Source organism: Galeopterus variegatus, unplaced genomic scaffold (genome assembly GCF_000696425.1).
Source record: "Galeopterus variegatus unplaced genomic scaffold, G_variegatus-3.0.2 Scaffold62, whole genome shotgun sequence".
NCBI classification, from domain to species: domain Eukaryota; kingdom Metazoa; phylum Chordata; class Mammalia; order Dermoptera; family Cynocephalidae; genus Galeopterus; species Galeopterus variegatus.
The window spans coordinates 665,067-691,924 of NW_007726173.1; the positions used below are offsets into that span (position 1 = coordinate 665,067).

A 26,858-nucleotide genomic window follows, 5' to 3' on the forward strand; every position below is an offset into this window, starting at 1 on the left:
CCTGCTGTGCCTGTAGCTGGCCCTGTTTCCAGGCTGCAGGCTCCATGGCTAAGCCTTCTTTAACCTGGAGACACCTCACCTCCTTCCAGTAGTGTCTCCTTTTCCCCTGAGTGGTCCAGAGCTGATGTCTCAGTGCTAACAGCCAATGGCTAATAACTGCCTTCCCGCCATGGCCATGACCTGCGAGCATGGCTGTGTCACTGCCACAGCCTGGAACTGCCTTTCACAGGTGAAGACACTGAGGTTGGGGAGTGAGTGGTCTTGCCTGGGCCCTGAGCAAGGGGTGGCCCAGCTGGGAAGCAAACAGCTTCTGTGTATCCAAAGTTGAGGCCCAAGAATCAGTGTTCAGAATTGCTCTTTTTAAAGAAAGTTAAGCAGCTTCCTCCCAATTTCCCTGGCCCCCTCTTTCCTTCCTTTTGGTTTCTTGGGGTCACTGCAGGATGGGATCTGGGGGTAAGAGGAGGGCAGTGGGCAGGACAGATGAGGCAAGGGACCGTGGCTGCTCCAGACACCACCAGGTACACACCCTCCAGTGGCCCTGGCACCCTGAGCGGCCCTGGCAAGCAGAGGCAGCCCCACGGCCACCCTGCAGCAGGAGGCTCCCCTGCGGGGACGTGAGTAGGACTCACACATGGCAAGGTCCTGGCCAAAGAGCAGGACCAGGGCTGGGGGGGAAGCCAGATCCGCTCGCTCAGGCCAGAGGCACTGCCCGGCTGCCTCCTGCTTGTGGGAGTAACCTCAGGCCCCGTGGAGCCTCATCAGCCTTCACCTAGAACTAGAGAAGAAGCTGGGAAGCATGGATATAAAAATAGAAGCTCCTGTCAGTCTGAGCAGGCCTGGAGTTGTGACACCTCGTCATCTCATCTCCCGCCTGCCTGGAGGCTGGGCTCAGGCGCGCCTGTCACTGGCCCTGGTGCCTGCTGAGCCTCCTTCCCTCCGCTCCCTGGATGCCTCCTGGGCCACCAAGTCCTTGGGGGGGGGGACGTGACCAATCAGGCCCAGACGGACAGGGCTGACCCTGGCCCTACAAGGTGGAACTGGGTCCTGGGACCTGAGCCTTTCCCTGTGTCACAGGCCAGGCCTCTGAGGCCTCTGGTGGCCGGACCCACGGAAGCACAGGTGGCCGGCCTTAGAACCAGCACACGGGAAGAGGCCAAGGCCCCGCGGACTTCCCGACCAGGAGAGCCAGAGTGAGTTGCTTCGCACCCGAGGCTGTCGTGGGGCAACATGTGCAAAGCACACAGTGGGAGCGCGAGTCTCCCCTGCTCCCATCCAGCTGGAGGTGTGGTCCTTCCTGTCCTTTGGCCACCCCATCGCCCAGACAGGTGGACCCCCTCCGGAGCTGCTCTGACCTTTCAGGTCAGGTTAAACCAAAGGCCTGGGGGTGGGGGCTCATGACTTCTCCCCCAAGCAGCAGCCCCTGCTGTGCCCGCCCCTGCCCCCGGCTGCTGCCCACACTCCTCCCACGCTCTGAAGGGACTCGGCCCGAAGCTTGGCCCACCCAGAAGGGCACTGGGTCTAGAGGCAGGAGGCCAGGGCTCCACTCTGGCCATTGCCCTGACTAGGCAGTCAAGTCCCCTCTGGAGCTTCTGTTTCCCCATCAGCTGAATGGATATCCCTGTTCCTGCCCTGCCTCCATGAGAGAATGGGGGACTGAGCTGTGCAAACTGTAAAGTGCGGCACCCCTGCAGGAGAAAGGTTTACCTCTTTTTTTTTTTTTTTTTGTCTTTTTCCGTGTCCGGCAACGGATCGCAACCCTCAGTGTCGCCCCCGTACCGGACCGGGGACCGGCAACGGGATCGCAACCCTCGGTGTTGCTCCCGCGCCTCGCTCAGCCAGTGAGCGGGAACCGGTCTGTATGTGGGATCCGAACCCTCGGGCGGGAGCGCTGCCGCGCTTCCCAAGTGGCGCACTATCCAGTGCGCCACCGGGCCGGCCCCGAAAGGTTTACCTCTTGACCTGGGGTCCCCATGGAGTGGGTCATTTTCTGGGCCATGGTCAGCTGATGCTGAAGGTGAGTCAGGGGTGACAATGACCCAAGGAGCATAAGGTGTAGGTGAGTAACCGGAGCCTCCTCCTGGTGAAGTGGGCTATCACCAGAACTATCACCACGGGGGGCCCAGAGAGTGAGTGTGACATCACAGCCAGTGACCTCACAGCAGGAACAGGAAGCACCTGCCAGGCTTCCCAGTGGTCAGTCCTGTGCTCCACTGTCCCTCCGTCCACCCTCTGTGCTTGGGGCCTGTGCTGGGCCCTGTGGCTGAGAGGCCCAGAGGTCCAGGGCACGTCCAGGCTGACGGGAACTGTGGGCACAGGGCAGGAGGGCAGGGCCATGCCCAGAGCCCCCTCAGCAAAGGCCCCTGCTATTAGCCTTTAGCACACTCTCCGGTGAGATTCTGTGTGGGGGTTCCAGTGAGTGACAGATTGCACTGCGAAATGCAAACTTCTGGGTGGAGTAAATGTAAACTCACAGTGTTTGTAGCTCTGATTTGGCATATTTTCTTTTCTTTCCTTTTTTTTCTTTTATAAAATCAAAATAGGGCCAGCCCGTGGCTCACTTGGGAGAGCATGGTGCTGACAACACCAAGGCAAGGGTTAAGATCCCCTTACCGGTCATCTTTAAAAAAATAAATAAATAAATAAAATCAAAATCAAGTAATAATTCTCATACAATGGAAGTGGCTCTGGCCTCTGAGTCCCTTGGGAGGGCCCTCAGAGGGTCCAAGTTTGCAGGGCCAGGACGGGGGTGCAGCGAGAGAGCTCCCAGGTGGCAGCTGCATGGAGTGCAGGGGTCACTTAGCCAGCACCCCAGGGCACATCTCTCATTGCACCCTGGACCCAGCCCTCTGTGTACACTGGGGAAACCGAGGCTACTGATGCACCCATCGGTCTGGGCCAGGGGCACATGCTGGTGAGGGCTGCCCGAGGGCCCTGGCTCACTCACAGGCCACTGAAAGCCAAGGGCAGGCTGGGGGCAGGGTCTGTTTTTCCTTCCTGGCAGGAGGCATCCTCCACACAGCCTCAGCCGGCAGCCTGGGGCCAAGGAGCTAAGATGCAGGGAATGAGGGCACCAGCACAGCCACCTATTAAAGGGAGGTGCGTGGGAGCTGAGTAATCCTGCAAACTTCCTTGGGGCCCATGGGGCTCGGTGGTCAAAACACCAGTGCCTGTCACCAGGGAGGTCAGGCGGGTGGCATCAGATGTCTAGCCACTCACCCCTGGGAGGTCAGTCGGCCCCTCCCTGACACGATCTTATCATGTGGTGCCCGCCCCAGCTGGGCTGGGGGGTTACTACTTTATTGTGTTTAAAGTGCCCCGTTGTTATTTTCTGATTACAAAGGCGATACATTCTCACGATAAAGACCTTTAAGCACTGAGTGGGTGTGTTACTAGTTCATGGCTGGGGAGGTGACTCGCCCAATTGCAATTCATCAGTATCTGCAACAGCGATGACAGAAAGGATTTAGCCAGTGTCCCTCAGGACACCACACTGGCAAGGCCACTGGCAGGGAGACACATGGTGAACCCTGGTCCCCAACCTAAAATCAACCAATAGTGCAAGTATTTTCTGGACAACTTTGATGGGGTGGGGGCAGGGGCAGGGCCGAGAGTGGGCGCCTGCACAGTGGGTCCCACCCCAGACACGGTGACTTTGGCCCTGCGTGCGGCCATCTATCTTGTTTCTCCAGCTGCTTCCTGCTGCCGGGTCTGGGGGTGGGCTTCCCTCTCAGCTCCCTTCGGTGGGGAGCTCAGGGCTGAAGCCCTGGTGCTTTCCCAGGGCTGGGGGAGGTCACTGAGAGCTGGGGCGCGGAGAGGCCCTCCCTCCACATGAAGGCACCTGAAGGCCTCTTCTGGCCGGCCAGGCATGAGGCTCCTCTGGGAGCCCAGAGCATGGAATGGGATCCTGCCGAAGAGCTCTGCTCTATGACTGTTTCTCCATCCCTGATCTTCTGGCTGACACCACCCTGTCCCCATCTCAGACTGTTGTGTCCTGAGGAACATGGGTCACCCCAGTTCATTCTCATGTGGTCTCTCCATGACCCGCTGCTGTGGACATTACAACCCCGGCTGACAGGTGAGGAAGCGGAGGCTTGGGGTAGAGGTGAAGTTCACTTGCCCAAGGTCCACATTACTAAGTGGTTGAATTTGACTTGAATCTGGTGTTGTGTGACTTACAGCCACACAGGCAACGTCCAGGCAGAGAGGGGTCAGTGGCTGGGAGGTGGGAGGTGACCAAGGGGTGGGCAGCCTGGCCCGGGACAACATTCTGACACTGCTTTGGGGTGGGTGGCACAGCATGGTGATAAGAGCAGGAATTCTGGCTTCAGACTGCCCGCCCAGGTCTGAATCTTGGTTCTGCTGAAAACTAGCTGTGTGTCCCTTGACAGGTTACTTACCCTCTCTGAGCCTCAGTTCCTCATCAGGGAAGTGGGGACGATGACCTTGTCTACCTCATGAGCTGCTGTGAGGATTAACTGAGGTGACGCGGTGCCTGGTCTGTGAATGCTGGCTGTGACCACAGAGGCAGGTGCAGTAGGGTTAAGAGTGTCCACCTTGGGCAAGGTCCACCTGGCCTGGCCCACCAAAGCCACCACTTCCTGGGAGGGTCTAAGGAAAGCCACTCCCTGGCACATAGCAACACCCGGTTGGTGAAGGGGCCACTGTCTTTCTTGCTGTTCTGTTCCTGTGCCCACAGAGGCTGCCCACAAGCCCTGCCTCTCCCCAGGCATGTCAGAGGGAACCCATGTGTCCAATGTCCAGTTGTCTCCACAGAGCGTCTGACAGAGTGGGCTCAGACCTTGAATGCTGGGACCCTGCACTTTCAGTACTCTCTCTTCCTGGCCAGGCCTCAGCCGGGACCTATTGCTGAGCCTTAGGCCCTGGCCTGGGCACTGGTGCCCTCCCGCCTGCCAGGGGACTTCCCCAGTCCTGGGCTCCCCCTTCCTTTTGCCAGCACCCCCCTGCCTGTCCAGGTAGCCTTCCGTAGGACCATTCTAAGCCCTGGCTGGGCTCTGTGCTCTCCCCGCACTCTGGCTTCCCCACTCCCCAACAACTTTGCTCTCCAGGGTCTGACGCTATGGACACAGTGCTGCTGCCCATCAGCAGGGAGCAAGGTCTCCCGGGATGCTCCCCAACAGCCACTGGGCAGCAGGCGTCGTCTCCTATGAGCCTGCCCCTGGAGCTTGTTTTTCCTGATGCCCTCCTGGGGACTGCATTCCACCGGGCCTGACATACACACACACACACACACACACACACACACACACACACACACACACACACACACACTTCTGCCAGGCCTTGGTGTGACTCTTTGGGCTCAGGTGACCAAATCGGGGGCCCACCAGAGCCCATGGAGGAGCCTGGGAAGCTGGGCTTGTGGCTGGAGGCTGCATCCCCAGGTCCGGCCCAGAGGAGCTCTTCTATGACTGTTTGCTGAACGTGCCCATGGGGATGGAGTGGATTGGGGGCACTCGGCTGGCTTAGAGGAAAGTTTGGGAAAAGGCATTGGAAAGGGTCTGACGTAGATCTGGGGAGGACGACTGCAGAACTCAGGTGGGCACCGCAGTCCACATGGGGTGTCTGTAGGGGAATTTAAGAGAGTCTCAGGTTCAGATCTGAAGCCCCAGGAACACCTGGCTGGGATGTGTCAGGTGTTTGGGAAAGTTACCAGTTTTCTCTTATTTCTGGGATACCAGGTCTGCTGGCTTTTTTTTGGTTTTGCTGTGTTTTACTGTGTAGCTAATTAATTTTGGTCTGACACATTTTCTCTTTTAGAGAAAATATTCATGGGTGTTTAGCATGGGTGTTTGCTGGATTTTTGAGCATCTCCAAACATTTAGGAGACACTTGTTGAAGCTGGTCCCCAGTGACCAGGGCTGGGCGTGAAGTCCCCTCTAGTCTAACCCTTACCAAAGCTTCCTATGGCTGCGAGCCTCCCTGGGCCAGGGCCTGCCTCAGAATCATCTCTGACCCAGGGTTCAGACCAAGGCCTGCGTAGAGGAGGCAGTGTGTGTGCTCGTTGAGTGAATAAATGACCTTGGACGGAGGCGCCAAGAAGATGAGGGGGCGAGGGCCTCGTCAGGCTCTTAGGGTATAATTCTCCCCACACCCTTGCAAGAAGGGTGCTATTTTAAATTTTATTTATTTAAAATCTTACAGTAATTCTTGAGTGCAGTCTCATAAACATTAAAGCATTACCAATAAAATTCAATTCCGCCTTGATCAATCCCCTTTAATCTTGTCCCCCTTCCCAGCCTATTCACTATTTGGTTTTGATGTGTATTTTGCCTGACTTTGCCCCATGCATTACTTATATATCTATATATATATGCATACACCTGGATAAATCCAAAATTTTTGTTTTGTGCATGTGTGTGTGTTTTAAACCAAGTGCCATTGCTCTGTGTATATCATCGTGTGAATTGCCTTTCCTTTTAGCAAACTAAATCCTGGAGTTCTTGCTGTGTTAGTGTGTGGGATCCCTGGTCTCCGGTGGGCATCCACCACAGGAACGACCAACCCGCTTGGGGGGACGGTAAGTTGAGGCTCGGAGAGGTTGGGTTATCTGCCCAGGAGGGAGAACTGAGTGGGGCAGTCACTACTGGTGAATGCAGGGAGGGAAGAAAGGAGCAACAGGCAGAGGAGACACAGCCAGGGCCCAAATGCCAGCGGGAGGGAATTGGGGCGTTTGGGAATCCTGTCAACTCTGGCTGCATCTCGTGTGTGACATTGAGGCATTACGCAGGCACTGGCCCACCCCCCACTCTCCTCCAGGCACCTGGCTCCCGTGAGCCTCCTTAGCCTGGCTGGGCATGCAGAGAGGTGACCGCAGCCCTACCCTCTTGACACGTGGCCCTTGTCCCCTTCCGTGTCAACTGGGCCCAACTGTGGGCCAGGTCCTGCTATCCACAGCACCCAGGGGAGCACATCAGTCCTCACCACTGCCCCAGCATAAGGGGCCTCTTTGAGGGGTGTTTGTCCCCTAGGACCTGGGTCATGGGCGTCACGTGCCTGAAAGGCCAGGCTGCTGGGCGGGCCGGGGGTGCGACCTGCAGCCCTTCCCAGGAAGGCCCAGCCGCCGAGGTGCTAATTAGGGCAGGCTTCCCGAGGAGGAGGAAGAGCCCTGGAAGTGGCCTCCAGCCTGCCCACGTGCTGTTTCCTTCTGACTCAGTGCCCGCCCACCAGAAGTCACCCAGTGCCCCAAACTTAGGGGGACTTGCTGGGTCAGGGGTCTTGCCCCGTTCTCCCCAGGTGGGTCCACCTCAGCTGATCCACCTCTGTTCAGAGGCATTTGGATGACGGAGGCCAGGGCGATCCTGGGGTGGGGGCAGGGAGACAATCAGGGTGCAGCGTGGGTGTGGCCACAGTGCCAGGCCTGGCACAGCGTCCTTGGCCTGGTTTCCCTAGGGCTGTGCCCCACCTGACCACCTTGTTCCCGTCTCCTCGGAGGCCACTAGCTCATTCACAAAGCCACCTCTGTGCAGTGGCTAAAGGTCACCATTGCCAGCAGGTTCTGCCTCCTGCCACTGGAAACGTTTGCACAAAGGGCCAGTCCCAAGGAGGAGGTCCTACTCCACAGAGCTTTGGGCACCCCAGGCCCTGCTGCTCTGTTGGCTGTGTGGCTTGGACAGGCTATCTGTGGTTCTGCAGGCTTTTTTTTTTCTTGGTAGCTGGCCAGTATAGGGATCTTGACCTTGGAGCTATCAATCCCGTGCTCTAATCAACTGAGCTAACCAGCCAGCCCCTACAGGCTTCTTAAGCCACAAAGCGGAGACCCTAAGACCTGTCTCACACAGCAGTCACCTGGATGGGACAGAACCCTGTGCTCAGGAGGAGTGAAGCAGTGCTGGCAGCAGGCACCCCTTGCTGTCTGAGCCTGTGTCCCATCCTGTCTGCACAGTCCCGGGCCACCAAATCCCGCAGGAGTCACTCCTGGGGTTCTCACCCTGGCTGCCTGGCAGAATCTCTTGGAAGCATTTTTAAAAGCTTTCACTATGGAAGATGTCAGACATTGCTGATATTTTCCACATCAAACAGTTTAGAGAAGTGACAGAATTTCTGTCCTCCATGTACGTGGTTACCCACTCATGCCCGTCCTCTCTCCAGTTTCCTTCCTCCCATATTATTTTGAAGCAACCTGAGGGGCTTTTTTGGGGGGCAAGGCAAGGCATGGGCTGTTAACGCGAGATTTTTTTTTAAAAAGTACAAGTGCCAGACTCACCCCCAGGAATTTAGTTCACATGTCTAGAGTGGGGCCCAGAAAAAGTGCATTTTAGCAAAGCTCCCTGGGAGACTCAGAGGTGCAGCCAGGGGCTGCGTTCGGAGGCCTGTGGTGCTGCCTGCAGGAGGGATTTGGGAGATGTGGAGGGACCCCAGAGGAGGTGGGACAGACAGGGTGCTGGCAGGACCCCACTCCAGGACTGAGCACCTCCTTCACTGCAGATGAGGAGAGGAACTGTGGGGGGAGGTGCCACCATGTGGAGGTAGACTCCCCAGCCCCCACCCTCCACGTGGACCTGTGGGGGGTCTCAGAGGGAGAGGCGGACCCTCTCCTGGCCTCCCAGTGAGCGTGCACCAGCCCCTCCACTCCAGGGAAGGCAAAGACATGTGCGGGCCACACCAGCCCACACAGTGGGTAACTGGGCATCTGCAGGACAGCACATTCCCTAGGACCAAGCCAGCCGGTTGCTCTCAAAGGAGAGCCTGGCGCTGGCAGAGTCGGCGGACAAAGCATGCTTTGTTCACTCATTAAAATAAACACTTCCCCTGGATATTTACTCCCAGGACTCGAATGTAATATGGGTGTAAGTTACCCTTTAACAGGCGACTCGATCCAGGCCAAGAATCTCTCCCGAATCATCTCCTGCACAAAAGGCATCATCACTGCCAGCCCAGGTGTTTATTAACCACCCCTTGGTGGTCAAGGAGTAGCTGGGGTGACTGTCCCCAGGATCCTGGCCTCACCTCTTGAGCTTTGCCCTGAGAACCTGAGCCTGGCAGGTCACCCTAGCCAGCCTTCCCTGAAGAACCAGCATGGAGTTGACAGTGAAACTAGAGGCTTAGTAAAGGGTTGTTTTCCTCTGCCGAGGTGAGAAACCTGTTTGTTCAGTCCCCCGCACCCCCAGCCACTGGGAGAGAACACAAGTCAACTTGGGGCTCCTGGCGGGGAGGGGGTGTCCAGTCACCAGGATGGCCCCTGGTGCCAAGGCCCTGTCCACAGCCATGGCCACCCAGACCTGGGCTCCTCGATAGGGTTGTGGGGCTGACATTCCATGATGTGTCAGCCTTCAAAGGTTAAGTAAAACTGCACAGAACTGGGGGCTTTGCAAGACAAAACTTAAGAGCCCAGATGGAGATTTCAGTGATGGAGGAACACAGAGATCCACGGTCTCCTAGACCTGCTCTGTGTCCAGGACCAGCCACGGTTCTGGGATCCAGGAGGCCCTGGGACATCTTCCTTGGGTTCGCCAGGATCCTGTGTCCTTCCTGACTGGGCCACTGGAGACCTCAAAGAAGAACATCTCAGGGTGGACATCTGGGTCACTGGAGTCTGCTCTCCTTCCGGGCTCTCATAGCTGCCTCGGTGACCCGGCAGGGAAAAGAGGAGGGACAGGGGCAGTGTCGGGGCTGCTGCTCGCTCAAGGTGAGCGTGGGCCCACATGGTGAGTCTAGAATCAGTCAAACACCTGCCTTCTGGTAACTTAGGTGGACTTGCATCAGCTCAACTGCTGGCCGTGCTGGCACCCCATGGGTGGTTGGGTGGGAAGGTGGGAGAGGTGGGTACAAGCCTGGCTCCTAAAGAGAGTGGCAACCTGTCCAAGGGGCCTGGTGAATGTGGGGGCAGCTCAGGAAGGTGTCCTGATGTCTTGGTCAGCAGTGACACTAGCTGCATCTTTGTGTACGTTTTTTTCTTTTTTTACACCACAAATTGGAGTTGGAGGAGAGTCCATCTCCCACTGGACAGGGACAGAACAGGAGGATGGCGCTCAGCCTGATGCTCAGTTCAGGACTGGAAAATTGGGGGGAGCCCAGCCCAGCGGCCAAATGTACCTGAGAGTCAGAGGGAAGATTGAGGCTGGGCTCGGGGCCTCCCTCCAGGTCTGCCAGAAATTGAGCTTAGGACAAGACCAACTGTGCCCCCAGGCACGGGTGGGTGGGCTCCTTGAATGCTCCCAGCCACTGCCTGGATGGGTGCAAGGGGAGGACACAGCCAGGACCACCCCTCCCTGCAGCGGTGCAGGCTGCGGCCGCTGCTCCTCTCATGATGTCAGGAAGCGGGGCCAGTGGGGGCTTCTCTTCTCTCCTGCATTAGGAGAACCTGCCAGACTGATGTCCGCTTCACTGACTGGGGCAGAACTGCACGTGGTTACCGGCTTTGCAGAAGGCCTTGCTCCTGGCTTCCTTTAAGGGCGAGCTCTCCCAGCTCAGGGGGGCTCGAGCCTGAACGCGCATCGGCATCTCCTGGAAGGCTCCTTGAAGCAGGAATGCTGGACCCCACCCAGAGTGTCTGATGCAGCAGGTCTGGGGTGGGCCCCAGGAATCTGCATTGCTGACAGGTTCCTGGATGCTGTTGCTGTGGCTGCAGGCCATCTCAGATAGGACCCGATTTGCAAACATTCACCATGTCTGCAGCTCCTTTTGGAAGGGAACTGAGGCCTTGTCAAGCACCACTGAAACAACTCTCCCACCCAGTGGCGTTCTGGTGCTTGGGCTGGAGGAGAGGGATCTGTGTGTGAGGGCAAAGCCCCTCGATTCCTCTGGGTGGGGTGGGGAGATGGCCTAGCAGTGCCTGTGGTCGGGGCAGAGCTGTCCTGTGGCCCTGGGGAGCCTGCCTCGGTGATGAGACAGGCTGGCATTGTCTCAGCATATGAGTGGACGTCAGAATGGCCCAGACTCCCTGGGTGTGTGCATGGGGGGCCACCAGTGCTGGTTTCACTGGAAAAGCTACTTGGTTTTGAGGCCAGAGAGGAGGCACAAACACAAGGCTCCCTCTCTGCCCCTTTTCAAAAGAGAGAAAGCCTGCATTTCAATAGCAGAGCGTCTTCATTGAGTCCTGTGATTGTTTGCAGCTCAGTGAGAACCTGAGCCTGCCAGGAGAGGCAGCTCTTCTGTGGCTCCTCGATGTCCCCACAGTAGTCCCTTTGTGGGGCAGGGGGACGGCGGGCCTCCTGCCAGTCTCCTGGCTACTTCAGGACACTGGCAAATCCACCCGATGTTCCTAAGCCACAGTTTTGGGATATCAAGTCACCTGGACGCAGGTGATGTGAAGGACAGAGAGCAGTGAGGTGGGCAGCAGGGGCAGGGCGGCCACTCGGGAAGCCTGTGTGCTGCCCGCGGCCTCCACGCACCCCTGAGTTTCTTGGTACACTCATTTGAAAGGTGTCCAGAGTCTTATGAGGGTTGTCAGAATCTGACTCCCAGATGGGGATTAATGCGCAGGTGGCTCATTGGGGACGGTGGAGGGGAGCAGTCTTCTAAATGCTTATGGAAGCAGAATCAGCCAATCCTGGGAGAATTTTGGTCCAGGTCCTGTTGGGGGAGCATCAGCCTGATCCCAGCATGTGCCTGGGCAGTCAGAGGCAGCTCTGGGGGGATTTGAGCCCCCAGCCCTACTGGCTCTGTCCTGGCTCTGTCCACAGAAGCATTGCTGTGGGGGCTGCCACTAGGGGAAGCCAGCACAGACAGGAGGGCACTCAGGGCCCATGGTGGATCCCAGGGGCCTGGATCAGCAACAATGCCCTCCCCATCTTCCAGCCATGAAGGAAAACATCCTTGAAATTCTTTTACACAAGGAAGATGTGTAATGAGCTTTGTGACACCAGAAAGGCAAGTGTGAAGAATGTGGCTAAGAGTGGGAGGCGTGGATTTCGTCCTGGGGCCTCCTGGGGCAGACCCTGGGAGCCAGTAAGAGGGTCAGCCAAGACGAGCTGTTCAACCATGGCTGGGCGCTTGGGAGGACACCTGGGCTTGCAACACCAGCATCCCCGAGTATGTTCCAGAAGAACAAGCCTTAAGGTGACGTGTTCAGGACAGTCTGGGTTGACCTGTTTTTGCCTCCTGCAGGACTTAGAGCCTCCAGTGTGCTAGTGTGCAATTGCACCATCTCTCCAACAGGAGGTGTGAGGCACAAAGTCACTTTCCCACAGGGCACCCTGCCCCCCTGCCCCACTTCTTGGGCGGTGGGAATAATGTTCCTCTCACTGCACCTTGGGAGATGCTGATGTAGAACTCCCCAACTTTTCATGTGGGGCGACTGTAGACTTTTCCGTTGTGCTCTAAATATATTATGCTTCCGAATCAATCCTAAGCGAATTCTGTTTTGAATTTAACCAGTAAATATAATTCATTCGTTGAACTGAAGAGAAAGCAAATTTGAGTTATGTAAAATTGAGTGATTAATATCATTTTGAAATAAGGCCTATGGATATCTCATTTAGTCCTCAACTTTATGAAGAAAGCATCTCTATCCATCTTTGCTGCTTACAAGTTCACACAGCAACTCACGCTTGGACTACTGGATGAGAAACATGTGTAATTACATCTCACTTATTTATTTATAAGTGGGTACTTCTAAATGCTTTTGGGTACTTATATTTTAGGACCCCTCAAATATTTTAATATTACTCCTTCATTTTTGTTTAAATAGCACTAAATTTCCACATCTACTGAGAAACTATTGCTCAAATAAAGGCACATTTCAGCCCAGGCAGTGTGAGAATTATTGCTGGTTTTGAAATAGTGGATGCTAGGGCTGGCCAGTGGCTCACTGGGAGAGTGTGGTGCTGATAACACCAAGGCCACGGATTTGGATCCCTATATAGGGACGGCCGGTTAGCTCACTGGGTGAGCGTGGTGCTGACAACACCAAGTCAAGGGTTAAGGTCCTCTTACCGGTCATCTTTAAAAAAAAAAAAAAGAAATAGTGGATGCTAGGGCTGGCCAGTGGCTCACTGGGAGAGTGTGGGGCTGATAACACCAAGGCCACGGATTTGGATCCCTATATAGGGACGGCCGGTTAGCTCACTGGGTGAGCGTGGTGCTGACAACACCAAGTCAAGGGTTAAGGTCCTCTTACCGGTCATCTTTAAAAAAAAAAAAAAGAAATAGTGGATGCTGAATTGATAAGATTTAATGTACCATATTAATAGAACTGCCATATGATCTAGCAATCCCACTGCTGGGTATATACCCAAAGGAATGGAAATTATCACATCAAAGGGACACCTGCACTCCCGTGTTCATCTCAGTTCTATTTACAATAGCCAAGATATGGAACCAGCATAAATGTCCATGCACAGACGACTGGATAAGGAAAATGTGGTATATCTACACAAGGGAATACTACTCTGCCATAAAAAAGAATGAAATTCTGCCATTTGCAGCAACATGGATGAGCTTGGAGAAAATTATGTTAAGTAAAATAAGCCAGGCACAGAGAGATACTGCATGTCCTCACTCAAAAGTGGGAACTAATAAATAAATATAAAAAAGAAAGAAAGAAAGATACAATATTCTCAATAATTAATTGAACTTTCAGAAGGAGAGAACAGAACTGTGACTACTACAGGTGGGAAAGGGGGAGGGGAAGGGGGGTTAGAAAGAAATTGGTTAAGGGTCACAAAGAATGATTATGTTTTATAATGGTAAATGTACTAATTATCCTGATTTGATTACCACATATTGTACACAGGTATTGACATTCAACTCTATACCCCACAAATATGTATAATCAATTAGGTTTCAGTAAGAAAAAAATGTACCGTGTTAGGTACTGTTCAATTCATTCATTGAACGGTGAGATCTTCATTTCTTGAGGGTTTGTCTAGAAATTTTAAAAAAGTTTTTATAGCTTTATTGAGGAATAATAATATGCCCACATTATATTAATATTATGTTCACATAATGTCGAGGTTACTGATGTAAGTAGATTTCACATCTACTTGCACAACTTGAGGAGTTTGGAGTTTCCTCCTACCCTTTTGGAATCTATCCCTTCCCTTCTGTCTCTGTCTGGAGGCAGAGAACTCCAGGCTGGCACAGGGATAATACCCTGGAGCTTGCTGTTTTCAGCACCACGCTCTAAACAGCGAGCTAACTGGCCAGCTCATATTTCACTCTTAAACATTTGATAGAATTCACCTGGGCTTGGAGTTTTCTTCGTGAGAAGATATACATTGTCCCTATAGATTAGTATATATTTTCTAGAATTTTGTATACATGGAATCAGACATCACGTATCCATTTCTGTCTGGTTTCTTTCACTGAGCATAGCGATTTTGAGATACACCTATATTGTAATAGATTTTAATGCTGAGTAGTATTCCATTGTGTGGATATACCATAGTTTAAGCATTCACCTGTTGATGGACATTTGAGTTGTTTCTAATTTTTGGCAATTACAAATAAAGTTGCTGTGAACATTAATGTTCAAGTTTTTGTGTGGACATACACTGTTAGTTCTTTTGGATAGATATTTAGAAGTCGAATGGCTGTGTCATATAGTAAGTGTACATTTAACTTTTTAAGAAATGGCCAAACTGTTTTCCCAAGTGATTGCCCCATTTTCCAGCTTTACCAGCAGTGTATAAAACTTCTTGTTAGGGGCCGGCCCAGTGGCGCACTGGATAGTGCGCCGCTTGGGAAGCGCGGCGGCGCTCCCGCCTGAGGGTTCGGATCCCACATACAGACCGGTTCCCGCTCACTGGCTGAGCAAGGCGCGGGGGCAACGCCGAGGGTTGCGGTCCCGTTGCCGGTCCCCGGTCCGGTGCGGGGGCGACACTGAGGGTTGCGATCTGTTGCCGGACACGGAAAAAGACAAAAAAAAAAACCCAAAAACTTCTTGTTACTCTACATTCTCACCAACGTTTGGTATGATAGTCTTTTTCATTTTAGCCATTCTAGTAGGTATGTGGTGACATGGAACTGAGGTTTTAATTTGTAATTCACTAATGACTAATAATATTCAGCAATTTTTTAATGCTTATTTGCCATTTGTATGTTTTAGGTGAAGTGTCTATTAAAATCTTTCGCCTGTTTTTCATTTTTTTTTCTTTTGTAGTAAGTACTTGTGTCCTATTTAAGAGATTTTTGTCTAATGTGAGATTACTAAGGTTTTCTTCTGGAAGTTCTGTAATTTTAATTCTTACATTTATGTCTGTGATCTGAGTTATAGTTCTTTTTTTTTCCTTCTCATTTATTTTATTTTTTATTTTTATTTTTATTTTTTTAAAAGATGACCAGTAAGGGGATGTCAACCCTTGGCTTGGTGTTGTCAGCACCACGCTCAGCCAGTGAGCAAACCGGCCATCCCTATATAGGATCCGAACCCGTGGCCTTGGTGTTATCAGCACCGCACTCTACCGAGTGAGCCACGGGCCGGCCCTTTTCCTTCTCATTTAGATAACCAACTATTGCAGCACCATTTGTTGAGATTGGGAAAGATGATCCTTTCCCTATTGCCTTAGTATCTCTATCCAAAATTAACGAGCACATATGTATGATCTCTCTCTGAACTATCTAGTCTGCTCCATTGGCTGTATGTCTGTCTTTTCACTACTTGCACACTGTGTTGGTCACTGTATAAAACTATAATTAGTCTTGAAATCAGACAGTGTAAGTCTTCCAAATTTGTACTTAAAGCCTACTTGGTCATAATTAGAGGGTTGTGACTTTTCAGCCCCACTCCCCAACTTCTGGGGAGGGCAGAGGAGCTGAAGGTTGAGTTGATCACCCACGGCCAATAATGTAATGAATCACGCCTACACAATGAAGCTTCCATAAAACCCAAAAGGAAGAGCTTCTGGATAGCTAAACACATGGAAGTTTCTGGAGGGTGGTGCACCTGGAGAGGGCATGGAAGCTCCATTCCCCTTTCCCCATACCTCACCCTATGCATCTCTTCCTTTGTATCCTTTGTAATATCCTTTAATAAGCCTGCGAATGTGTTTCCCTGAGTTCTGTAAGCTGCTCTGGCAAATTAATAGAACCCAAGGGGAGTTGTGAGAACCCTAATTTATAGCCTATTGTTCAGAAGCACTGGCAAAATAACCCAGGGCTAGTGAAATCACCTGGGGCTGGCACTGGAAGTTGGTTCAGTCTTGTGGGATAGAGTCCTCGACCTGTGAGAATTGATGCTGTCTCCAGGAAGAGAGTATCGCGATTGAATTGGAGGACACCCAGCTGGTGTCCCCTGCAGAACTGCTTGGTTGCTATGTGGTGAAAAACCCTCACGCACGTAGTAGTCTGTGTTGATTGTGATGTGAGAGCAGAAGAAAAAGTTGTTTCTACATTGTTTTCTATTTCATTGAAATATACCATTTTTTTTTCCTTTTTGTCTTTTTTTCGTGACCGGTAATGGGATTGCAACCCTCGGTGTCGCGCCCGCACTGCGCTCAACCAGTGAGCGGACCGGTCTCTACATGGGATCCGAACCCTCGGCGGGGCCGGCCCGAAATATACCATTTTTAATCTTTATTATGTCCAATATTTTGTTTGCTTTGGGCATAATTGCTTTTTTCTTTGTAGTTTCTTAAGTCTCAATATCTGGTCCACTAAACAGTTTTATTTCTGTTAATTAACCCAGTGGAGTCTAGGTTAAGCAGCAATATCTTGGCGTTCTGTTACGTGTGACTCGTTGCCTCCAGACTGATTAATTCTGGAGGACAGACTAAATCAAGATTTTGCCCTGGCCATGGAAAGAACCAGACTCCTGGATCACTACAACTTCACTGAGCCTAGTTCTCCCATGTGGCCTGGCCAGTGGTCAGAAATCATTCTCTCATTTTCTTGTAATTAGTAATAATTATTTTACATAGCCACTAAAGATATCCCTTATTCTATCTTACCAAGAGCTAGGAAACTTTTTTTTTTTTTTTACTGGCATCCCTATTTTATTACATTCATTAAAAAATCTGAGTGCCTATTGTAAATGCCAGGTCCTATGTTAGACATCAGGCATAAAGAGATGAATTCATGTCCTCTACATAAATATACAATTTATGATCACCCTACAGTTGTTTCACAGCTGTTTATTTTTTAATTTTTTTGGTGGCTGGCGAGTTTATTTTTGGATAATGGAATTTAGGTTCATTACAACTCCATTAACCATAGAATTATAGAGCTGAGAGAGACTCTGGAGGCAATTCAATCCGACTCCCTCATTTTAGAGATGGGAAAGCCAAGGCCCTGAGAAGTTAAGGAGTTTCCCTGAGGCCACACCAGTAATAAGCGGTAGCTCCAGCTGGATCCTGAATCTAACTTGTCAGAATGATCTCAGGTATGGGGGGACACAAGCTGTGCACCAATAAGGCATTTGCAGAACTCTTTTAACATAAACTGTTACAAATACATGCTTACGCTTTCAGTGGGGAGAATTCCTGATGTGTGGCAGGTACATGGCAGATAGAAAGACCCCATTAAAATGTGCGTTGAAGGAAGCTTCAGTTTATGAGGTTGTTTGTGTCTGTGACTTAAAATCATTTTGTCATATATTTTTCCAGATCAAAGAATGCAACTAATAGGAAAAAGTTTTAGTATGGCATAATAAAACCAGAAAAATATTTTATGTGCCATATTTGTTTACTATAATTTTTAAAATGTCAGCATTCCTTTTACCATTCCTAATTTCCATCAGTTCTTCAAACACATGTAATATCCCAACTCCAACATCATGACCTGATTTGTGGTTTGGACAGATGTGGGAACAGCATCCTCTATTTCCTTTCAGTGCCACTGTCTCGGGAATAGGGTGCAGCCCGTGGGGGCTCAGGAAGTGTGGCTAGCAAGCACAAGCCTCCAAGCCTTCTCCCCACAGCTGGCTTTGGTGCCAGAAGCAGTGCTAGAGAGGCCAGCACCTGCCTCTTGCTTCCTGCTGCAGGGGGGATGAAATCTATAGGTGTCTCAAGAGTGCACGTGGCAGGCTGGTGTGTGTGCGTGCGGGGGCTTGGAGAACTGTCGTGGGTGCCTGAACTGCTCGGGGTTATGAAAATGGCTGGTAGTAACTCCCTCCCCAGGATGCACTCTTTTTCTGCTTAGCACAATCCACCTCCTCTAATGCAAGCTAATTATCCAGTCTGGGTCTCCATTTCTTCATCTGTGAAATGGACTAATGGGATGAGCTCAGAGGGTGTTGTGCAGATTGAATGAGTTAAATGCAAAGCTGTCAGACTAGGGCCCAACACTTTGGTGCTCAGTACCCATCAGTGCTACAGAGATGCAGCCCCACTGAGGGCAGCAGGAACCACACCCCCAAAGGTCTCTGACTGGGGTGCACATACCCCTGTGATACACAGTGACAAAAAACACAGTGCTTCCTCCCAGAGGCTCACTTGAGACCAAGTTAAAGCATATTGTTTAAAATCACGTCTTCCGATGCCTGGGATGTCTGTTTTCTTCTATCTGCCTTTAGGGTTACTCTGTGAAAGGCACCACATCAAGTAAAAATGGGATGAATATGTGGGTTTTAGGACAAAATGCCTCTTTGAAATTCCTAAAACTGGCTGTCCCCTCCTCTGTGGGTGAGGTTGAGGTGTCCTCTCTGCTGCCGTATCTCTCTGTGCATACATACCCTTTATCCATTGGCACCACCCTCTAAATGCTCCTTTAAACAGGTCCCCTCTGTCTTTCCCAACCCCATACCCAGTCACTGGTGCCCCTCACCCACATAAGAATCACTGGTGACAACCGTCTGGCAGCACCTCTGGCTCCCCCTAGAGACCACATTCAGTACATGACCTGGCTGTTTGCAAAGTCTTGAGGAATTCCGAAAGTGCTTTTCCCTTAGAAACAGTGGAGTGGGGGAAAGGGAAAAAAAACGAAAACAGTTAAGTGGGTTCCAGGCTAGCAAATACAATTCTAACGGCCTTTCGTCCAGCTCTGCACAAGGTGTGGTAGGGGCAGCTGGTCCATGATGGGGTAATAGACATCTTTTACAAAAGCATTTTCATTTACCCCAGCGATTTTAATTGAAGGAACCCTCAGGTAGTAAAGTGGGAAACGGAACGGTTCAGCCAGAGAAGTGCTCCAGGACGCACACACTGACCCTTCTATCTGCTTCAGGGGCCAATTCACTCCCGCCAGCACCTTCTCCCTCTCTGATGGGAGTTCTGATTCCCAGGGTCCAAGTTCCTAGCCCCAGCACTTGCTAGCTGTGACACCTTTGGCACACTACTGCCTCTCTCTGCCTCAGTTTCCTCTTGTATAATATGGGGACTCTAAGGCCGGTCCATGGCTCACTTGGGAGAGTGTGTTGCTAGCACCACCAGGTCAAGGGTTAAGATCCCCTTACGGGTCATCTTTAAAAAAAAAATGGGGACTCTATGGACGCCTTGTTAGGTCCTGAGGAGGATGAAATGCACTAAGTTGTGTAGTACAGGGCTGGGGTCTGGGGTGCACCCACAGTGAACAGCAGCTGTTGAAGCAGTGGATGTATGGGTTCCAGTGGGTGTTGAGGCAGTGCTGGGTGCCTGTTCTTTGTATGATCACTAATTTTCAAAGTGTGATCCCCAGCATCAGCATGTCCTGGGAACTTGTCAGAAATACAAGTCCTCAGGCTCCTTCCCAGACTGATGGAACTAGAAATGCTGGGGCCCACTAGTCTGTGTCAATGGCCCTCCAGGTGACTCTGATGTGTGATCAAGCTTGAGAGCTGGTGCAGATTAATCATTTTTTAAAAAAGTCCTTCAGTACCACAGCACTGATTCATCCTCTGGAGCTGGAACAAGATGCGTAACAAAACACATGACTCCGGTGTCAGAGGTGAACTCTGAATCTCCCACGATCTGATCTAATACCGACTTCCACTGGTGCTGTGTATCATGCTTTCACACAAACTCCTCCTGGAGCCCAACAACCCTCATACAAGGCAGCTTTTAACCCCACCTTAGAAGAAACTGAGGATCAGAAAGATCTCACAGTATGTGGCATCATTTGTTGGGCACCTACCATGGGTCAGACCTGATGCCAAATGCTGGAGACAAAAATGAAAAACAGGGAGGTTTCCACCCTCAAAGGGAAAGACAGATACCCACCCAGAGGTTAGGCCATCACTTCCATGGTACAGCTGAGCTCCCACTAAACTGCAAAGTACTAGATTTCAAGTTCTACCCTTGTGCTTACTGCTTTAGAACCTTTTTTGCATCTATTCTAGGGGTTTTGGTCCTTGTCTTACATGGAGATAAGTATTATGCATTATTCAGCATTTGATATTAGCCTAACTAGAAGAAGTATCAATTGGCTTTTATGTATTATGTACTTTGTCTTAGAAGTGATCATTTCCTAATAAAATTTTCTACTAGAGCTTATAATTTTGCCTACCCTGTGACTGAATGCTACCTTCTCTCAAAAGCACTTTACAGTTTAAATAATGCTTTGCCATCCCTTCTCTTATTGACTCTCATAATAACTCTAAGTTAAAACTCACATAATTAACACCTCCACTTTCCAAATGAGAGAACAGAGGCTCAGAGAGGCCATGAGGTAGATAAGTGGCAGAATCACACGTTTCACACACATTTACTGAATATTAAAATTCTTGAATGAGTGCCTAGATCCTGATCACTAACTCCTGTGACATTCAGGGTGTTTATGCTTCAGTTCCTTGGGCTTCCTAAGGATGAACAGCTCAGTGGTATTCTGACTGCATTGCTGCATTTCAAAAAACCTACACAGGAGGGAGCTGAGAGGGGAACACACTGAAAGCAGTCCCAGTATGGGTAGTAGTGATCTCACACACATTTATTCATGCCGAGAAGTCCATGGTACTTATATAAGTGTACAGTGATGTTCCATGTTCCCGTCTAACACAGCTTGCTTAAATTTACAGGCAGACTGATGTTTCATCTCATGTGCTTTCCAAGTAAAGCTGGTTAATGACCATGAGCAGGACCAGGACTTGAACCTTTCAAAAGAGATGCATAATACAGGTACAATTTAGGAAGGAAGAAACAAGTAGAATATAGCTTATTATATAACTATCAACAAATCAGAACATGTAAATGACAATTTCCAATACTATAAAAAAGCATGGAGGATCATTTCTATACAGAACACCCAGCATGTGGAAGGGTTTGTGTAAATGACAGCTCTCATGCAGCTGCTCACCCAAGGGACAAAGGTGAGAGGGGCAGGACACTCCTCTTCCTCAAAGCTCACAGAGCCAGTCCTGGGTTTGTGTAAGACTCAAACGATGAAGTTTCATTGTCATCAGGGAAACATAGCATACATTTAAAAGGTGCTTTCTAGGGCTGGCCCCTTACTCATTTGGGAGAGAGTGATGCTGACAACACCGAGTCAAGGATTAAGATCCCCTTACCAGTCATCTTTAAAAAAATAAATAAATAAATAAGTAAAAATTAATAAAAGGTGCTTTCTTTTGAAACACATTAAAAAGACATCATTAGGGAATTTCACAGGATAGGATGGTTGCACAGCTAGTTTGCATTTCCCTATTGGTAGCAACTCCTAATTTTTCTTTTCTTTTTTTTGGGCGATTGGAACAGTTGACCTTGGTATTGTAATACTGTGTTCTAACCAACTGAGCTAACTCGCCAGCCCCGATTAATCCATTTTTCTATTACTCATTGAAGTTTTACTTGACTCAACTGGGTGAGCAGTGGTTTTTAACATCCAGACTATAAAAAGCAGAAATTTCAGAATTCTCTTTTCTAGCAGGCATGGCAAACTTCATGTCCTGAAGAATTTCTATGGCATCTTATACATTTACTGAACCATGTATCAATTTCAATTCAGAACAATGATTATATCCTGTCCCAAAAAGATAAGTTGGTGTTTTCATTCCCTAACCATCTTTTTTTGTAAAAAAGATGACCGGTAAGGGGATCTTAACCCTTGTCTTGGTGTTGTCAGCACCACGCTCAGCCAGTGAGCCAACCGGCCATCCCTATATAGGATCCGAACCCGTGGCCTTGGTGTTATCAGCACCGCACTCTCCCGAGTGAGCCACAGGCCGTCCCCCTAACCATCTTAAGAAGCAAAAATCTTACCTTTCGAAGCTTTACTTCTTTTATCTAAAATAAAAGGAAAAAACTGGTCATATCAACCCTTTACAAAAATGCCTTTAGTTAATTCATCATCAAAATCAACATTTAGCTGAAGGCTTCATAGCTTAGGTAAAGCAATTACAAGAAGCTTTCAGAAAACAGAAAGTTACTGTAATGTCTCATAGTCAAGAGGTGGTAAAATTTCTACAAAAGATGTCCTAAGAACAGTGAAGAGCTCTTCCAAATTTGTATGGCTCTTCACCCCCCTAACATATCCTAAACTCTAGTCTTTCAGTTTAAAGTTCTCTTCTTTCTTTCCTCTTTTTAATCAGTGGCTTAGTAATACTTGACAAGGCCTTATCTCTGCTCTACTGTGAACCACATGGTTATTCCTCTTCTCCAAATTTTATTATGAAGAAATTTCATATATTACAAACAGCTGAAAAAGTATAATACACAGCATACCATGACGCTATACCCATAAATATTTCAGCCTGCATCTCTTAATAAGAAAGACATCGCCTCTATATTCATAATACCACTGTCACACCTAAGAAAATCGACAATTCCCTGATATCAAGGTCTTGTTCAAATTTCCCCAATTGTCCTCAAATGCCTTTTATAGCTGACAAGCGCTCCCTCTAGATTCACAAAGCACCACAGGTGGCTCTGATGTTCACACTTAGTTAAGAATCATAGTTCCTATACAACGTCAATTTTGATTCTTTTTGAAAATAATTTTCTTCCTGAACTCAAACGAATCAAATTAAAAAAACTTACCAGCACTCCTAATTTTATAAACGATGAAGCCCATCAACCCCATTCCTATCCAAATTTCCTGGTAAACTTGGGTATAGTAAGGCTTCATGGGGATCCAAACATTTTTAATAATGCTTTGAAGCATCTGAAAATGAACACAGTGATAAATATTAAGATGGCTATTGTTCTACCTACCCGGTAAGAGATTTTCATTTAAGTCTGACCCTGTTTCTCATGATGACCCAATAGGGAGCCAAGCTTGTGCCAGACACATGCCAGAAGCACAGCCTCATGCTCTCCACAGCTCTTCAAGCTCAATCTGCCCCTCAATGTCGCCCACCCCCAACCCTTGGCCATCCTGGCTCAATCTCCTCTTCCCTCAAGTCCTAGAGCTCTCCTACCATGTCCCCCCTCTCCAAGGCTCTCCTCCACTAATGCTATGCCTGAAATCACACACCACTCTTCTAACTTTCAAATGGAAAAACTAGTATGTTCCCATCTAGCCATTAAGAACTGCTGGCATTCTAAGCTAAAAAAGAAAAACAAAAAACATGATCAGAGCATAGTTTCTTATGAAACTAACCCAGGCTTGGGTGAACTTTGATTAGCTGTATCTCAGTCTTGAAGTCTACTGCTAAATACAAAACAGATGGCATAAGATCATTTCATGAGAACTGTGAATTATGATAGAACTTAATGAATAAAAACAATTATTTAAGTAATTATTGGATTTGATTGGGAAAAGCCATTAAATCCTGAACTTACAGTTGGCTTTTATGTGCAGGTCTCAAAGTAATGCTTTTGATTATTTTTACAATTTACTCCAGTACAGACCCAAAATTAAACACCCTTATTTTCATTTTAATAGGCTTCATAATCTTCAGTGCTCTATTAAACTACAGCCACTGAAACAGTTGTCAGGAATGACTAGGTGTGAGCACTCCTCATCTCACTTGGAGACTGCTTTGGCTGCAGTCTGCACCGCTGTCTCACCCTGCCCTGCCCTCTGCTCTTTTCACATTGCCACTTAGGTTACACAGAATGCGACTTCTCTTCGGTGCTTTCTGAGTCTACACATTTCCCAGCTGTGCGGTGTGTGTCAGTTTTACAGTGCCTAATCCTTCAAAAGCCCAACCTACTCAAAGGTCAAATGGCTGCCCACAAACTACTGAAACCTGGATTGTGTGGTCATTTATCCATTTACTGAGCATGTCCTAGACGCCAGACATTGTTGTAGAAGCTGACAAACAAGATAGAACCAGAATATCTAGGAAAAGTGTCCTCGGTAGACGCAATGTATGTGCCAAGACCCCGAGGTCAGAATGCACTTGAAGAGGTGGGAGGAATAGGAAAAAGGCCACAGTGGCTATCCAGATTCAAATCCTGGCTGTCATCTACTAGATAACTTAAATTGCCTCAGCTTCCTCATCTGTAAAATAAGGATAAAAACAAGGGTAAAGGGCCGGCCCGTGGCTCACTCGGTAGAGTGCGGTGCTGATAACACCAAGGCCCCGGGTTCGGATCCCACATAGGGATGGCCGGTTCGCTCACTGGCTGAGTGTGGTGCTGACAACACCAAGTCAAGGGTTAAGATCCCCTTACCGGTCATCTTTAAAAAAAAAAAAAAAAAAAAAAAAGAGTAAAAAAAAAATCAAGTGTTTAGTGTCTGGTATCATATAGTAAGTGCTTGTTAGATAAAATGCTATGACTGAACTACAGGAAAGAAGACAGGCCAGGTCATTTAGGGCCTTGGAGGCCACGAGAGAGTTTAGCTTTTATTTGAAGAATGTTCCCCAAACTTAACAGCATTTACTTAATACTTTACATACTTATTTTCTGCCCTACTCCCCACCTGTACAATGTGGGTACTAGGAGAAAGTTGCTCCAGAGCCCACAACATTTAAGTAGGATTGGGCTCACACCAAATCTATAAGTTACCCAGGTCCATGTTCCTGATTGCGATGAGAGTCTGACTGCAAGGCTTGGCTTCCTGCTCCTCCTCCCTAGGAGAGAACTTATTTAGGCTGAGGAATGGTCCTGAAGGCTGGTCCTCTGAGTGTGACCTTGTAGGATGTGGCTGTGTTCTTCTGAAACCCCTTGCAGATTCGAGGGGACTTAAAAAAGTTAGTGGAAAAGTAGAATTAAAAGATAATGATTTTTTCCATGAACTTTCTGAAGTACCCCTGTACATCTGCCCTCAAATTTCCTGTCCTCAGACCATACCCAGATGCTCTAACAGAGCATGAGTTTCCAAGAAACCAACAGCTCTGCCTTGAAAAGGTGCCTGACAGCATCTAAACAGGACCCAGAGGAGGTCTCTGGAAGCCCCAGACTAGAAGAGCTCAGAGTGATGGAGTGGATTTCTCTCCTCCTGAGATCAGCAACGACTGGAAAGGAGCGTTCTAGAGGACCAATGGGGTTGGAAGCCTGGGTTCCAGCACCAGCTCTGCCTGCTCTGCTCTCAACCTTGAGCAAGTCCCTGAAGCTGTTTTTTCAGAGGTTTGATTTTTGTGAGACAGGGATACCTCTACCTGTTCCAGAGAGCTCTCTATGGAATGCAAGGAGGAAACACGAAAGGCCCAGCCTGCTGCCTGGCATGGAGTAAGAATTCAGTAAGCACTCACAGCAGTAATAGAAAGAACTGCTACGAATGCCCACTGATGGCAATACTACTAGGCCAAAGGGATCTTAAGAGAGGAAGAACTTAAAAAGATTCCCTCGTTTAGGTCAGGTAGGGGCTTTAGAGAGAGCGAGATCATATGAGAATCTAGAAAGAAAAGGGCAAAGTAAACTGAGAGGGTACAAAGGCGGTAAGAAGGAGCCAGAGAAACCTCATCTACCTTGATACTGTGCTCAGGGCCTAGGCGCCCCGGTAGTCTCCTCACCAAAAATTACCTTAGGTCCCTGGTAAAGTAGAGACCTGCTATATAGTATATTGCAAATATTTACCTTCTTTTTTCTCCTTTTCCCTTAGCCTTCCTTTTGGCCGAGGTTGCCATATTTGGCTAGACAAAGTGGCATGTTTCCAATATTTAATAAAGTGAAGGCCCCTACTTTTTCCACCTGAGTCCATTCTGTCCAGCCACATGTCCCAGCTGTGTGTGTCAGTTTTACAGCACCAGATCCTTAAAAACCCCATCATATTTGAATATGTGGTCAAATAGGTGTCTACTATATCCGTTTAAGTCTGCAACGTTTTGGCATTTTACCTTAACAGCAAACTACTATCTGACCTTACACCGGAAATAGGAAATGTCTGACCTACTGAGCCCCAGACTGGGATTTACAGTCCGAGTTCCACAGTTTTGGTTGTCACCATTTGATCTTGTTTTAGCTTCCGTTTCCCCTCTCCCAAGGCCTTGTCATATTACAGTACGACTTGAAGAACAAGCGTGCTGCGGGGAGACTTGAGTTGTAAAGGGGAGAAGGCACTGAATTTGGGATGAGCACTCTTGGCTTGGCTTCTAGCTCCATCACTAGCTGCGGAACCTCGCTTAGGTAGCTGAACTCACAACCAAAGCACGCTCCTTGTCAAAACCGTACGATGGCACAGGTGCACAGGCCGCAGGAAGGCGCAGCGCCGGCCGAGGAGACCCTTCCCGCCGGGGGCTAATCCCCGGACCGCCTCCCTTTACGATTTGAGCGGCCGGGGGCTCGGTCCCAACGTCAGCCGGGCCCCTCCCGCCCGCTCCCCGCCCCCACGGCGGGGGCCAGGCCTGGTCCCCACAGGCTCCGGGCTCACCATCCCGCCCCCATCACGGTCCGGGCCGCCCCGAACCGAGAAGCCAGAGGGCCGCGGGCCCCGCACTCACCTCCGCGAAGGACTAACTGCTTAAGCCGCAACAGAGATCCGCAGCCGCTGACTCCGGAAGGTCACCGAGTGCGCAGGCGCCGCGCGGGGCCCGCCGGGAAAGCGGAAGGAGCTGCAGCGTCCCAAGGCCAGAGCGCCTCCCAGTCCGCGTCTGCGCACCACAGCGCCCCCGGTGGCCGCGCCGCCCCGGTGCGGCAGGCAAGCGGCGGCCCAGGTGGGAGGCCGGCGAGGCCTCGGGTAGGGCCGGGTAGGGCCGGGTAGGGCCGGGTAGGGCCGGGCCGGGCCGG

General features: G+C 49.9%; 1 protein-coding gene across 2 annotated transcripts; it reads right to left on the reverse strand.

Annotated features, from left to right (window-relative positions):
- Positions 1 to 20,711: 20,711 nt before the first annotated feature.
- Positions 20,712 to 26,660, reverse strand: LOC103593583 (chromosome unknown open reading frame, human C14orf2). 2 transcript variants are annotated; one of them, XM_008576603.1, is made up of 4 exons: positions 26,573 to 26,660; positions 22,782 to 22,905; positions 22,005 to 22,028; positions 20,712 to 20,899 (listed from the first exon to the last, which is right to left on the reverse strand). In XM_008576603.1, the coding sequence occupies exons 2-4, from the start codon at positions 22,903 to 22,905 to the stop codon at positions 20,868 to 20,870; spliced, it is 180 nt and encodes a 59-aa protein (XP_008574825.1). In that variant the 5' UTR covers positions 26,573 to 26,660; the 3' UTR covers positions 20,712 to 20,867. The 2 variants fall into 2 exon arrangements, with proteins under 2 accessions (XP_008574825.1, XP_008574834.1); XM_008576612.1 differs by lacking the exon at positions 26,573 to 26,660 and adding an exon at positions 24,699 to 24,788.
- Between the last annotated feature and the right edge of the window lie 198 nt (positions 26,661 to 26,858).

Excerpts from the sequence above, each read along its gene's own strand:
- LOC103593583 (XM_008576603.1), bottom strand. The coding sequence starts at position 22,905 with ATGCTTCAAAGCATTATTAAAAATGTTTGGATCCCCATGAAGCCTTAC. Across the intron at positions 22,029-22,781 it reads TTATAAAATTAGGAGTGCTG|ATAAAAGAAGTAAAGCTTCG; the intron begins GTAAGTTTTTTT and ends CTTTTATTTTAG. Across the intron at positions 20,900-22,004 it reads AAGAAGTAAAGCTTCGAAAG|GTTCAAGTCCTGGTCCTGCT; the intron begins GTAAGATTTTTG and ends CTCTTTTGAAAG.